This window comes from Octopus sinensis, linkage group LG14 (genome assembly GCF_006345805.1).
Source record: "Octopus sinensis linkage group LG14, ASM634580v1, whole genome shotgun sequence".
Classification (NCBI taxonomy): Eukaryota; Metazoa; Mollusca; class Cephalopoda; order Octopoda; family Octopodidae; genus Octopus; species Octopus sinensis.
In genome coordinates, this window is record NC_043010.1 from 50,615,542 (window position 1) to 50,630,775 (window position 15,234).

Here is a 15,234-nt window from a genome sequence, read left to right on the forward strand (position 1 = left end):
TAATAGGTTATTGATAACCTTAAGAGTAACAGATTGCATTGAAAGTAACATATGGCTTTAATATTAGTTAATATAACAGCTTACCTTTTGCAAATATTCCTATAAAAATATAAGACACAAATTAGTGTGTAGGAGGACGGATTATAGTTTGTGTGCTGTTTTACAGGTGTCATCGTAACTAGCTGACGTAAATTTATATATATATAAGGTACACGTATACCTACAGTCAATCATTTTATTATACACAAAATGACTGACTCCTCCTCATCCAGGTAAGAATATTTAAAACCAAAAAATCTTCACTTTTAAATTTTGCTGTTTAATGTATACTCCTGTAATATATTTATGTAAGTTGCCAATTCTGGCCGAAATCTATCAAAGTGTGTGTGTGTATATATATATATATATATATATATATATATATATATATATATATATACACACACATACAATAATGTCTCGATATACAAGTTAATTTGTTCCCTGGGGACTGCTCATAAAGTGAAAACTCGCACTAGACTCACGCTCACCATCGCTTGTATATGCGATTGCCAATTCACAAGCACTTGTAGATGGACTTGTAGATTTCTTTTTAAAAACAAGTCTAGAGTTTTCTTAGAAGAAGCTTCTTTTTTTTTTCCACTCTCTGTAAAATTCTCGGTAACATGCAGAAGCATTTGTCATAGTAGTACAAACTTTTGCACTTCATTCGAAATTTGGATCTTGTGCTTGAAAAAATAAAACTTGTAAACCCGGTGTCTTGTAAAGCGGGTTGTTGTAAAGTGAGATACTACTGTATGTTTATATCCTGTTTGTTTGAAAGATTTGCCCTAAATTACAGACAGTAAAAACAATTGGTGTTTTATTGATTGATTGTTGAGCTGGTCTGTCATCAGTCATTTCAGCTGTAACAATCTTTTGTATTTTTATGATGGCAGGCTGCAGTTTGAAGGAAATTGAGCTGCTGTTTCTAGTAGGTTGAGATATCATATATACACACACTAACTTGTAATCTATTAGGACTCGGTTTGTTGATCCTGTTGTGATAAGAGGATGTGATATGAATACACCCATGTATAAGGATGTTAATTTTTCTTAAATGACACCATCAGAACATCTAGCACCGAATTTCTCAGCAGTCAAGTGCACACGAACAAGAATAACACACACACACACACACACACTCTCTCTCTCTCTCTCTCTCCTCTCTCTCTCTCCCCTTTTTCTTTCTCTCTTTCTCATACAGAAGCGCACACACACACACACACAAACATTTTAACCTTGGGTTTTTAAAAACAATTCCACGAAAATATACAATCACAACCAAACAAAAATCAAACTGTCTTCTGATACTTGTGAGAACAGACCTGGCTGCACTTAACATAATAGACATATAGACGTCTTTTCTTCAGAACTCAATCAACTTACGTCAACAACCTTAAATTGCATAAACCAACTAGGGAGCTTCTACATGGTTGCTCAGCATACTAGAAATAGCAACCAAATCACTCTCAAATTATACTGTACTGTCTTGAAATAGTCATATTGGATAATGTAGTCCAGGCTATGTATCACTTCAGAAAAGCAAAATAGTAATGGTTGAATTGCCCTTGATCGTAGGTTCTCTTAACCAGAGCTGACCAAAAGGAGCAGGAAGCTCTACAACAACCTTAACCTATTTGCTATAATAGTTCTCTTAAAATATCTTTTATTTTTTACTTGCTTCAGTCATTTGACTGTGGCCATGCTGGGGCACTGCCTTGAAGGGCTTTGGTCAAACAAATCAACCCCCAGGACTTATTTATTTTTTCAAGCCTGGTACTTATTCTATTGGTCTCTCTTGCCAAATTGCGAAGTTATAGAGATGTAAACACACCAACACCAATTGTCAAGTGGTGATGGGGGACAAACACACACACACATGTATATATACATACATACATATACAGACAGACAGACAAAATTAATATAAGCAGCAGTTTGCAATGTTTCACCAGAAAGGAGAATTATAATTGTCACTAGATGTGAGTAGGGTGTTAGAAACATCTACATTGCTAGAAATAAGAGCTAAAGTGCTCTAATACTGTTGTCAACACACATAAATGTAAGCATATACACTATCAGGGACCTTAATCAGCTGAAAAATGCCTTAATCAAGAAAAATGCCAATCAAGTGCCTCTTCATTTCTTGAGTAAGCTGAAGGTCTGCCATTATTATTTTCTGAAAGAAAGATTATACAAAGTTAGCAAAAAATGCAGCAATGACCCAAAAATGGTGTCCTCAAATACCTTACGTACTCTGTATATATATGTGTATATATATATATATATATATATATATATACATACATACATACACACATAATGGGTTTCTTTCAGTTTCCAACTACCAAATCAGTCACAAAGCTTTGGTTGGTCTGAGGCTATAGTAGAAAACACTTGCCCAAGGTACCACACAGTGGAACTGACCCCAGAACATATGTGGTTGGGAGACAAACTTACCACACATGTTGCTTTTCAATTAGTTTTGAAAATAATGAAAAGAAAATTAAAATAGCCATGACATTTATTAAGCTGGTGTTTGGAACATAAATCAGTGTGAAGTTTTGATCGCAGGTTTAAATTTAGATTACCACAGAACTGGAAGTTTGTTATTTCTTTACTGCCCATAAGGGGCTACACACAGAGGGGACAAACAAGGACAGACAAACGGATGAAGTTGATTATATCGACCCCAGCGTGTAACTGGTACTTATTTAATCGACCCTGAAAGGGTGAAAGGCAAAGTCGACCTCGGCGGAATTTGAACTCAGAACGTAACGGCAGGCGAAATACCTATTTCTTTACTACCCACAAGGGGCTAAACACAGAGAAGACAAACAAGGACAGACAAACGGATTAAGTCGATTATATTGACCCCAGTGCATAACTGGTACTTAATTTATCGACCCCGAAAGGATGAAAGGCAAAGTTGACCTCGGCGGAATTTGAACTCAGAACGTAACGGCAGGCGAAATACCACTAAGCACTTCGCCTGGCGTGCCAGCTCACTGTTTGTATCGGAGAACAGAAGATGGTCTTGGGTAGTTAGGTATCAAAAGGGTTAACCTACAAACGTTGGTCCACATTACTCCATAGGAAACATGGGGCCAGTTTCCTGGTTTCTCTGGCATGTATATTCCTCCCTGTATAGGACGCTGGTCCAGTGCAGGGATTACAGATTTCTACCAGCTGAGTGAACTGGAGCCAATGTGAAGTGAGGTGTTTTGTTCAACGCATTGAAACCACAGTCTTACAATCTTGAGTTCAACATCCTTACCACTAAGTCATGTGCCTCCACAGAAATCTTCCATTACTGTAGATTTATCTCAATAAACTGTCTTACAAAACGTGCTGTATCTATACGGCTTCTGATAGTTATGTTGATTGGATGTCAGACTGGCTTGTTCAGATTAAGGTCATGAACGTTTGTTGGTTCAATTCTAAGGAAAAGACGGTTTCCTCTCTATAACGTTAATTGCCTCTATATCTTTTCACATGAATAGCAGAAGACAGAGGACAGATTTATATTTGTGAGTGATAATATAATGGGTGACATTTGGGATATGAACCAGTAACTAACAGGTCTCTGGTTGATATCTTATATCTTACCACCAACACTGTGCAGGCTCTGCATTTTCTCATTTACTCTCTCATTAAATCTGTTCATATAAATGTAACTGTAAGCCTTTGTTTTTTTAACCCCATGTTAGTTCTGATGAAGCAAATTTTTATCAAAGATATTCCTTGTCACGGGCATCCTGTCTTTTTGTTTGTGTAGGGTTACTTTGTCCAGTTATTCCTTCTATTTTTAGACTGTAGTATTTGATTTAAGAGAGATTTGAATGCTAATTGTAGTAGGTTGAATGATCATGTACAAGCTCCTGTGTAATAGATAAGTACTTAGCTTACAGTAAAGATTCTGATTCTGATTTGGAGCTTCATGTGTTGGCCTATGTTGTACAACAAGTCTGCCTGTTAAACTTACAACATGTGAACAGCCGGTCACTAAGTGTGTTTCTTAATCAGCAGCTAATGACAACAATACCTTAGCCCTGTCCCCTTCGCTCACTTCTCTTTAGCATGAAACTGAGCAGATATCTCAGACACTCTTGTCATAGCCATCCTGTCTATTTGTAGGGTTACATTGTCTAATTTTTCTTTGTTTTTAAGACAGTAGGTTTTGATCTAAGAGAGATCTTGGTACTCACCAAACAAACAAGAATCGATTCTTAAGAAATATCATCATCATCATCAACATCCCTTCTCCCTCTTCTACAACGACATGGGATGGACAGGGGCTTTTTGAAGTGGGTGTTTTCAGATGGACATCTTTCTGAATGCTGTCTCTTACAACATGCAGGAATACAGTGTACATATTCTAAAAACCAGAATACATGCAGTATCTGAATAACTGGGTCTATTAGTGTGTGTGTGTGTGTGGTGTGGTGGGGTGGGGGTATGTATGAAAGATAGAGAGATAGAGTGAAAGTATGGCTGACATTAAAGTGCTGAGCTAGATGTATTATACAACCAAGGTCAGCATTTATTTGTTCTGTGTTTAAATATTGCTGGGGTTGACTTTATTTTTGATTTCTTTTTAAATCCTTGTTATATGTCTTAGTTTGCAAACCTTGAAATGTTTCTACATTTGTTTGTATTCCTTCTCTTTTTCATTTTTTTTTTTTTTTTTCTTTTTCAGTAATAAAATATTAACCTTCTTGTTCAAGCAACAGTTTGTTGTATCATTTAATGATGCAGTTTCTAAAGTTCTGTTTTCCTTTGCAGGATCACATGCAGCTGGTGTCGTTACCTCACGTCAACCCCCAGCACTCCAGTCACCGTCACGCTCTCTCTGAAATGCGTGATTATTGTAGTTATTCTGTTGGTTCTCTACACTATTGCTCTGATAATGTTTCTGGAGCTACGACATTCAAACATATATCACACTCCGTCAATACACAAACACCAGAAGCTGGATTCAATATACCCTTCGCTTGTGTCTGCAGCCTCTTCGTATGGCAGCTTTCAACAGAACGCAGATGACCATGGCAGCTCCTCAACTCAGCGCTACCACTATGGTATTGTGATTGATTGTGGGAGCAGTGGCAGTCGTGTGTATGTATATCAATGGCCAACACATTCCGGAAACCCTAATGAACTCCTGTACATTACTCAGCTTCGGGAAACATCTGGAGAGCCAGTAGTGAAGAAGATCACACCAGGTGAGGTTAATTTGGTACATTTTAATGCAAAGAAAAAGTTAATAATTATTGTTTGTCAAATATTTATTACACATAGAGGAAATTCAGTTTGGAATAAAATTCATAACTCAGTTTTATATACTCTTTATTCTTTACTCTTTTACTTGTTTCAGTCATTTGACTGCGGCCATGCTGGAGCATCGCCTTTAATCGAGCAACTCGACCCGGGACTTATTCTTTGTAAGCCCAGTACTTATTCTATCAGTCTCTTTTGCTGAACCGCTAAGTGACAGGGACGTAAACACTCCAGCATCGGTTGTCAAGCAATGCTTGGGAGACAAACACAGACACACAAACATACATGCACACACACACATATATATATATACACATATATACGACAGGCTTCTTTCAGTTTCCGTCTACCAAATCCACTCACAAGGCTTTGGTTGACCCGAGGCTATAGTAGAAGACACTTGCCCAAGGTGCCACGCAGTAGGACTGAACCTGGAACCATGTGGTTGGTAAACAAGCTACTTACCACACAGCCACTCCTGCGCCTATTTTATAATGCTTTTTATAATGTATAGAAAAAATAAGCAAGAGAGTAAAGTATATGGTAAGATGTGGAGTCCAAGAAACTTGTGATGTCCCTTTGTTTTTAATCTCTTCACTCTTTTGCTCTTTTCTCCTACCTCACTTACCTACTTCTTTGATTATCCTTGCTCTACTTTTTCCTCTCCTATCATACATCAGCAAGATGTTCGAAACCATCCTTAAGAAAAGTATGATGCTCCACCTCCTAAACACAGCCTCTATCTCTGATTCCCAACACGACTTCGTGCCGAAGAGATCATGCTTGACCAACTTACTAGTAATAGAAGAATTGGTGACGCGCATCCTCGATGATAGTGATGCTGTTGACATCGTTTTATTGGACTTTGCCAAAGCTTTTGACTCGGTAAACCACCGCCTATTACTTGTCAAGCTTCAAGCATATAGTTTCCATCCGGATATTATACGATGGGTTGGTGCCTTCCTCTCAGATCGCTCCTTCCAAGTCCAAGTTAATGGTTCACGGTCCGACGTCTCCAGTGCGAGCAGTGGCGTGCCTCAAGGTTCAGTGCTTGGGCCCTTGTTGTTCTTAGTCTTCATAAATGACTTGCCCGACGACCTCACGCAACACACCCTTCTATTTGCCGACGATATCAAACTGGTCGCTCCTCACGGTAATATAGAGGATCTTCGTCGATGCCTCCACCAAATTTGGAAGTGGTCTAACGATTGGGACCTGTGTCTGAACGTGTCCAAAGTGCTGTCATCTGCCTGTCGGCTCTACTCCTGCAACTCAACTTGATTTCGAGCCGGGTCGTCTGCTGCTGGAGAGGACCGATCAGGTAAAGGACCTGGGTATCTTGGTGGATTCCTCCTTTTCGCCTTCGGCCCAGTGCGTCCATGCTGCCAACAAAGCACGCGGAATTCTGTTCTTGATTCGACGGTCATTCGGAATGCTCACAGCAGCCATATTCCTACCACTCTATGTCACGCTGGTGAGACCCATATTGGAGTATGGGATTCAAGCCTCTTCTCCTTATCTCCTCAAAGACATACAGCATCTCGAAAGAGTCCAGAAGCTGGCTACCCGCATGGTTCATGGTCTCAAAAATTTGTCCTACGAAGAAAGGCTGAGGACGCTCGACCTTTATTCTCTTGAAAAACGCCGCCGCCGTGGTGATCTCATTCTCGCCCACAACATCATAAGCAGAAAGTGTAACCTCTCGAAAGAGCTGTTCTTCACTCCTGCTCCAGAGCGTCGGCTGCGGGGTCATTCCGAAAAGCTCTACCTGCGACGATTTCATCTCAATCGAAGGAGAGGAGCTTTCTCCGTCCGGGTTGCGGATCCGTGGAACAAGCTGCCAGACGAGATGGTGAAGATGCCGACGACCGCTTTGTTCAAAGCCTCCCTGGACCTCAAGTGGCCTGAACTCTTTACATGAACACCACCCTGTACTTAACTCCATGTCCCCCTACATGGCCTTGCTATTTGCTTTTGAGCCAAATTAACTAACTAACTAACTATTCCTACATCTAACTTTTCCTCCTCCCTTTCTTCAAATCTATCTCCTGACAAAATTCCTCCATTTCCTTTTGTCATTCACTTATTTGCAACTTAGTGTTGAAAGCATTATTCCTTTCTCTCAAGAAGGACAAGTATCTGAAGCATTGTATACTCTCTCTTTACTCTTTTTACTTGTTTCGGTCATTTTGACTGCATCCATGCTGGAGCACCGCCTTTAATCAAGCAACTCGACCCCAGCACTTAAACACACCAGCATCGGTTGTCAAGCAATGCTAGGGTGACAAACACAGACACACAAACATACACGCACATACATATATACATATATACGACGGGCTTCTTTCAGTTCCTGTCTACCAAATCCACTCACAAGGCTTTGGTCGGCCCGAGGCTATAATAGAAGACCCTTGCCCAAGGTGCTACGCAGTGGGACTGAACCCGGAACCATGTGGTTGGTACACTTTCATGACAAATTAACTCATTGTAATTTATTTTTATCTATAGCTTTTTATGGACATCAATAACTTATTTTACAAGGCCATTTGCAAAGCCTTAATCTTTGTTCTTGCAAATAGGTACCAGATTTTCAGTGAATGTTGCTGTCTGGTATTCAATACAGGATTAAATTTCTATTTCATACTATTTACATCATACAACCAGAGTGAAGCATTAACTCTTATGAATCTTTAAAAATTTCTTGGAACTTTCACATTTAAAAATTACATCAACCCACCATAGGCACAGGAGTGGTTGTGTGGTAAGTAGCTTGCTTACCAACCACATGGTTCCGAGTTCAGTCCCACTGCGTGGCACCTTGGGCAAGTGTCTTCTACTATAGCCTCAGGCCGACCAAAGCCTTGTGAGTGGATTTGGTAGACAGAAACTGAAAGAAGCCCGTCGTATATATGTATATATATATGTGTGTTTGTGTGTCTGCTTTTTTCCCCCCAACATCGCTTGACAACTGATGCTAGTGTGTTTGCATCCCTGTAACTTAGCGGTTTGGCAAAAGAGACCGATAGAATAAGTACTAGGCTTACAAAGAATAAGTCCTGGGGTCGATTTGGTCGACTAAAGGCGGTGCTCCTGCATGGCCGCAGTCAAATGACTGAAACAAGTAAAAGAGTAAAGAGTATAAGGCTTCTGAGAGGTATTAATTTCATTTTGTATCCCTTCAAGAGGATTTGGATACCTCAGCTTACAGCCTTATGCAATTATTATCCTCTGTGGGGCTCTTTTGATCATAAGAGAAATGCTTTACTTCTGTGCAAATTTCACCCCTTATTTAGTGTTAAGTCTTGGTACAGAATTTTTTCCTGTCATAGTTTTGTTTTTGCTCTGTTTGTAAGTTGCACCCTAGCTTTATTCAGTTAGAATCAAGTATAAAATATTGTGACGTATACTTGATTAAATGCTCTAATTCCTGATAATTAATGAATTTAATGCTGGTCATTCACTTCTCACAACCAAGTAATAACTATTGAAAACACAAAGGCTTGTTCTTCTTCATAGATGAATGCTCAAAAAAAATATAGATGTAAATGTAGAAATGTAGAGGCACGTGGCTTAGTGGTTAGGGTGTTAGCATCATGATCGTAAGATTGTGGTTTCGATTCCTGGACCAGGCGACGCGTTGTGTTCTTGAGCAAAGCACTTCATTTCACATTGCTCCAGTCCACTCAGCTGGCAAAAATGAGTAACGCTGTGATGGACTGGTGTCCTGTCCAGCCGGGGAACACATACGCCATTGAAACCAGGAAACCACGCCCGTGAGCCCGGCTAGGCTTTAAAAGGGCGCATTTATTATTTATTATATTAAATGTAGAAATATCCTGATTGTAGTCATTGCTCTTATGTGTATCTTTATCGTTTTCATTTTTGGTTTTTCTGTTTCTTGTAGGTTTATCAACATTTGCTTCTAATCCATCCGCAGCAAGCAAATATCTACATCCATTGTTATCCTATGCTGCCAAAAATATACCAGAAGTGAAGCATTCTGAGACTCTGTTATATATTCTTGCCACTGCTGGCATGAGAGTTTTGCCTGCAAGGTAAGCAGTGACATGATTTTGAAGATATTTCAATGCTCTCTTTATTTTTTTTTACCTTTTTTTTTTTAAGATTTATGCTGCCTGAAGGTTCTTCACACAAAAATGCAAAGAACGGGTGAGAGAACAATATGGAATTGAGTTTAAGTTTTAAAATAAATCTAAAATTCGAAATCAAACCAAATTCGTCGACTGGCACCCTCCCTTCACTGGACACTAAACTCTGCTTGCGAAGACCTGTTGGGGCAAGTGAAATCGAAATTGAACCAAATTCAATGACTGGTACCCATGCTAGTGGAGCGCTAACAGCTCCATCCAAGTGGGATCACTGCCAGAGCAGCTGTCTGGCACGTAAAGAGCATCATTTGAGCATGATCATTGTCAGCGTTGCCTCACTGACACGTGAACAAAACATTTGAGCGAGGTCATTGCCAGTGCTGCTGGACTGACTCCTGTGCAGGTGGCACATAAAAAACACCTTTTTGAGCGTGGCCATTGCCAGTACCGCCAGACTGGCCCTCTTGCCAATGGCACTTTAAAAGCACCCACTACACTCTCGGAGTGATTGGCGTTAGGAAGGGCATCAAGCTGTAGAAACTCTGCCAGATCAGATTGGAGCCTGGTGCAGCCATCTGGTTCACCAGTCCTCAGTCGAATCGTCCAACCTATGCTAGCATGGAAAGCGGACATTAAACGATGATGATGTGTAAAATTCAGCAGTAAATATTGCTACTGCCATATATGGTTTCATAAAAGATCTTCCCATTCTTGTTATCTAGAATGTGACTGGTGGAAGGGTGCATTGAAAAATGCAAATGGAGTAGACAATATAAGTAATTCTTATCAGAGGTCACTATTGAAAAATTTATAGAGCTTGTAATCTTGCAAGCTGCATTCTAACCTCTCTAGTGCTGGAGTCATGAAAAAGCACCCAGGATACATTATAGAGTGGTTGGTGTTAGGAAGGGCATTCAGTTGTAGAAACCATGCCAAAGTAGACATTGGAGTATGATGCAATTCTTAGACCTATCCAACCCAGACAAGCAGTGCATATTCAGGAAATGTAAAAACGATTTTTAGTACTTTAATGTATATAATATAGGCCCAACACCAAATATGGGACCCAGGGTGACATTTTAAGATTTAAAAAAAAAAAAGGAAATCTTATATACCATCAGATATGGTAACTCAAAGATCATGATTTTATTCTGTTGCAATTTTCTAAAGAATACTGCAATTAGTCTGCTTTCCTCTACGTAGAAAGATTTGTTCTCAGTTCACTTAGTGCTGTGGAAACTGGAATTATGCTCTTTCTCTGCCCTAAGAATTCATTTATTCTTTTTCCCTCCTCTCTTCTTGCTAGTGCCCAAGCCAGTATTTTGGAAGAACTGCAAACATCCATACCAAAGTATTTCAAATTTGTTGTGGCTAAGAATAATTTTGAAGTTATCACTGGCAAACAAGAAGGTGTCTATGGTTGGATTGCTGTCAACTATATCTTAAACAAGTTTGCTCATGGCATTGAAGGTAAGTGCCTTTATTATCATTGTTGTTATTATTACTATTATCATTATTATTATTATTATTATCATCAAGGTGGTAAGCTGGCGGAATTGTTAGCATGTTGGGCAAAATGCTTAGCAGCATTTTGTCTATCTTTACAGTCTGAGTTCAAATTCTGCTATGGTTGAATTTGTCTTTCATCCTTTCGGGGGTTGATAAAATAAGTACCAGTTGAGCACTGGGGTCGTGTACTCAACTAACCCACTTCCCCAAACTTGCTGGCCTTGTGTCAAATCAATAAAATAACAGTCAAGCACTGGGGTCAATGTAATCAATTTACCCCTTCCCCAAACTTGCTGGCCTCGTGCCAAAGTTTGAAACCATTATTATTATTATTATTATTATTATTATTATTACTTTTGAGGTGGCAAGCTGACAGAATTGTTAGTACACTGAATGAAATGCTTAATGGTATTTTGCCCATTGCTACGTTCTGAGTTCAAATTCCGCCGAGGTCAACTTTGCCTTTCATCCTTTCAGGGTCTATAAATTAAGTACCAGCTGAGTACTAGGGTCGATGTAATCGACTACCCCATCCCCCAAATTTCAGGCCTTGTGCCTATAATAGAAAGGATTATTATTATTATTATATTATTATTATTAAGGTGGTGAGCTGGCAGAATTGTTAGCATGCTGGACGAAATGCTTAACGGTATTTTGCCTGTGGCTACGTTCTGAGTTCAAATTCTGCCGAGGTCAACTTTGCCTTTCATCCTTTCGGGGTTCATAAAATAAGTACCAGTTGAACACTGGGGTCGATGTAATCATCTCATCCCCTCCCCCAAAATTGCTGCCCTTGTGGCAAAATTTGAAACCATTATTATTATTATTGTTGTTGTTGTTAAGGTAGTGAGCTGGCAAAATCATTAACACATCAAATAATATACTGAGTAGCATTTTTTCCAGCTCTTTTTCTTCTCTGTTTAAAATCACCGAGATAACTTTTGCCTTTTCATCTTTTTGGAGTTGATAAAATAAAGTACCAGTCAAGTACTGGGGTTGATGTAATCAACTTACTCCCTCCCTTAAAATTGTTGGCTTTGTGCCAAAAATCTAAAACCATTATTATTATTATTGGTATTAAAAGATGGTTAATTAGTAAAGTGACAGATAAAACACCATGCTGCAATTTGGTTACCATGACTAGACTTGGGAGGAATTTAGTTGTTGCCTTCAAGTTCTGAGTCCAAATAAAAACACAGCCAACTTCATATTTCATTCTTTTGGGGGCATATTAACCCTTTAGCATTTCCTGTTGCCTTCTCCAGCTGGGTAGGATTTGAACTCAGATTGTAGAGAGCCTGAAGATACACCTTAAAGCATTTCTGCCAACTCCAACAATTCTTCCACTCTCCCATCCACAGAGCAATGTGAAATGAAGTGTTTTGCTCAAGAACACAATGTGCCGCCCAGTCCAGGGATCGAACCCATAAACTAGCAATTATGAGTGCAGCACCCTAACCACTGGACCACATGATTCAAGTAACCATTTATAAGCCTTTTTATTGGCCTAAAGATTCTCTCATTGGTTCCTTCAGCGGTTTAAATGAGTCAGTAGAAGGTTTCTCATTAATTTCAGACTGGTGTATTCCTGATGTTTAGTTGTGTTTTTTAGGCCCTATGCTAATCTGGATTGCATAATTAACTGTAGTTCTGAGTTCAAATCATGCCACAATCATCTTTTAGATATTAGCAAACTGAAATCTTGCTGAGAACTGATTCAAGATTACTTGAAGAAAATCTTGCTGGAAGAATGGTCAAAGTGCCAGAACATTTCTTTTGCATGACAGTCAAAGACTAGTCTCATACAACTATTTCAGTCGTGATTTTATGGAGACAAAAATTAAGAAAATCAGTAAATATAACTGCAAAGAATTAAATTGATGTGAGATGCACACATATACTCACAAACTTTTCAACATTGAAATGATATATTGAGGTTGTGAGTTAGTGCTTAAGCAGGTATGACTGTCTGTGTACTAAAGTAAATTCACTTCACAACCACATGGTCCTTACTCTTTACTCTTTTACTTGTTTCAGTCATTTGACTGTGGCCATGCTGGAGCACCGCCTTTAATCGAGCAACTAGACCCCGGGACTTATTCTTTGTAAGCCCAGTACTTATTCTATCGGTCTCTTTTTCCGAACCGCTAAGTGACGGGGACATAAACACCCCAGCATCGGTTGTCAAGCAATGCTAGGGGGACAAACACAAACATACACGCATGCACTCATACACATATATATACATATATACGGCGGGATTCTTTCAGTTTCCGTCAACCAAATCCACTCACAAGGCTTTGGTCGGCCCGAGGCTATAGTAGAAGACACTTGCCCAAGGTGCCACGCAGTGGAGCTGAACCCGGAACCATGTGGCTGGTAAACAAGCTACTTACCACACAGCCACTCCTGCGCCTTGTTCAATTCCACTGCATTCCCACAACACTTTGGGCAAATATCTTATAACCATAGCCTCACGGTTGACCCATGAATAAATAACTGGCACTCCATTGGTTATGACGACAAGGGTTCCAGTTGACCTGATCCGGGAAACAGCTTGCTTGTGAAATTAATGCGCACATTATTGAGTACTCCACAGACGTGTACCCTTTAACGTAATTCTCAGGGAGATTCAGCATGACACAGAATGTGACAAGACTGGCCGTTTGAATTACAAATACTAATCATTTTTGCCAGCTGAGCAGACTGGAGCAATGTGACAGAAAGTATCTTGCTCAAGGACAAATTGCACTGCCAGGTATTGATCTCACAACCTTACGATCATGGGCCGAATACTCCTAACCACTGAGCCACGTGATGAAACTTTATAGAGAGAGACTGTGTAGAAACCTTGTTACATGTGTGTATGTATGTATGTATGTTTCTTTCTTTCTTCCTTTTTTCCTTTCTTTCTTTCTTTCTTTTTTTCTTTCTTAGGCATATATTAGCTAATGATTTAAATATCAGTAGGAAAGCTGAAAAAAAACTGGTACTTTTCTATCAAATTTCCTTGAGATATTTGTTCTGCCTCAGTTTAGATACTCCCTTGTCACTCTCATTGTCAGACATGGTTACTGATTTCCATTGATTAGAAATCGGTAACCAACAATGCTATTGTTCTCAAAGTGTGAAATAAAATAAAATAAAATTTTTTATTTGTTTTTCTAGTTTTATAACAGTGCTGCAGCAGAAGGTACTTGGTCTTCTCAATTGCAATTAACATAATTAATGTTTTTTTTTATGTCATCTGTTTCTATTTCTCTGTTATACTCTACTGTCAAACGGAATTGTTGATACCATGTAGTTAGCACACAGAATTACTAGATAGCACACACAATTGCCCAATAACACACAGAATTGCCCAATAACACACACAATTGCCCAATAACACACACAATTGCCCAATAACACACACAATTGCCCAATAACACACACAATTGCTCAATAACACACAATTGCTCAATAACACATGCAATTGCCCAATAACACATGCATTTGCCCAATAACACATGTAATTGCCCAATAACACATGCAATTGCCCAATAACACATGCAATTGCTCAATAACACACAATTGCTCAATAACACACAACTGCCCAATAACACACAATTGCTTAATAACACACAATTGCTTAATAATACATACAATTACTACATAGAGAAAGAAAACTTATATATACCTTTCTAATCATGTTTTTATCAACATCATCGTCACTTCTATCATCTTCACTTTCATCATCATACCACCACTACAACTACTGCCACCATCATCACTAAGACTCCTGGTTGTCATCATTGTTACTCTCTTCTCCCATTCTCATCATGCTTCATGTCCATGCTTAGATTAATTACTGGTATCATAGTGTCTTGTGAGATGATATAATAAAAATATTACCATCTGCCTGATTATTTTTCTAGTAAAAAGGGTAACAAGAGTTTTGGTGTTGATGCCTTTCCATAGTCCTTGATGTTCTGTGTGAAATTAAATAATTCTATTGAGGAATCAAATTTATCCACGTGAAAGTATTTTATTTGATACGTAATTATAAGGTCACCAGAGAAAGGAAATGAAAAATAATGGAAATAAAATAAAAATAAGCAATTACCATCACAGTAGCATCTTACCATGTTCAAGGCATTATGTATTTCTTCGTTGTCTTTCTTCTAAAAGATATTTGTCCGAAATATAGAATAATCCACTGGACAAAAAAGGACAAAGTGACACAGATCCTGGAAAATGGAGAGTCTCTTTCAATGGGATGTATTCTATAGCTAGAAAACCTACTAAAGACTGTCCT

At 38.9% G+C, this 15,234-nt stretch overlaps 1 protein-coding gene across 4 annotated transcripts in view; it reads left to right on the forward strand.

Moving 5' to 3' along the window:
• LOC115218930 (ectonucleoside triphosphate diphosphohydrolase 7-like) overlaps positions 1 to 15,234 on the forward strand; it is a 64,961-nt gene that overhangs the window by 30,313 nt on the left and 19,414 nt on the right. For 2 of the 4 annotated variants that reach the window (XM_029788947.2, XM_036509017.1), the window contains exons 1-4: positions 131 to 272; positions 4,828 to 5,264; positions 9,224 to 9,374; positions 10,735 to 10,898. In XM_029788947.2, the coding sequence (XP_029644807.1) occupies positions 250 to 272; positions 4,828 to 5,264; positions 9,224 to 9,374; positions 10,735 to 10,898 (775 nt within the window). In that variant the 5' untranslated portion in view covers positions 131 to 249. Of the gene's footprint in view, positions 1 to 130; positions 273 to 4,827; positions 5,265 to 9,223; positions 9,375 to 10,734; positions 10,899 to 15,234 lie in introns of those variants that run through there. The other 2 variants (XM_029788949.2, XM_029788948.2) reach the window with 2 other exon arrangements.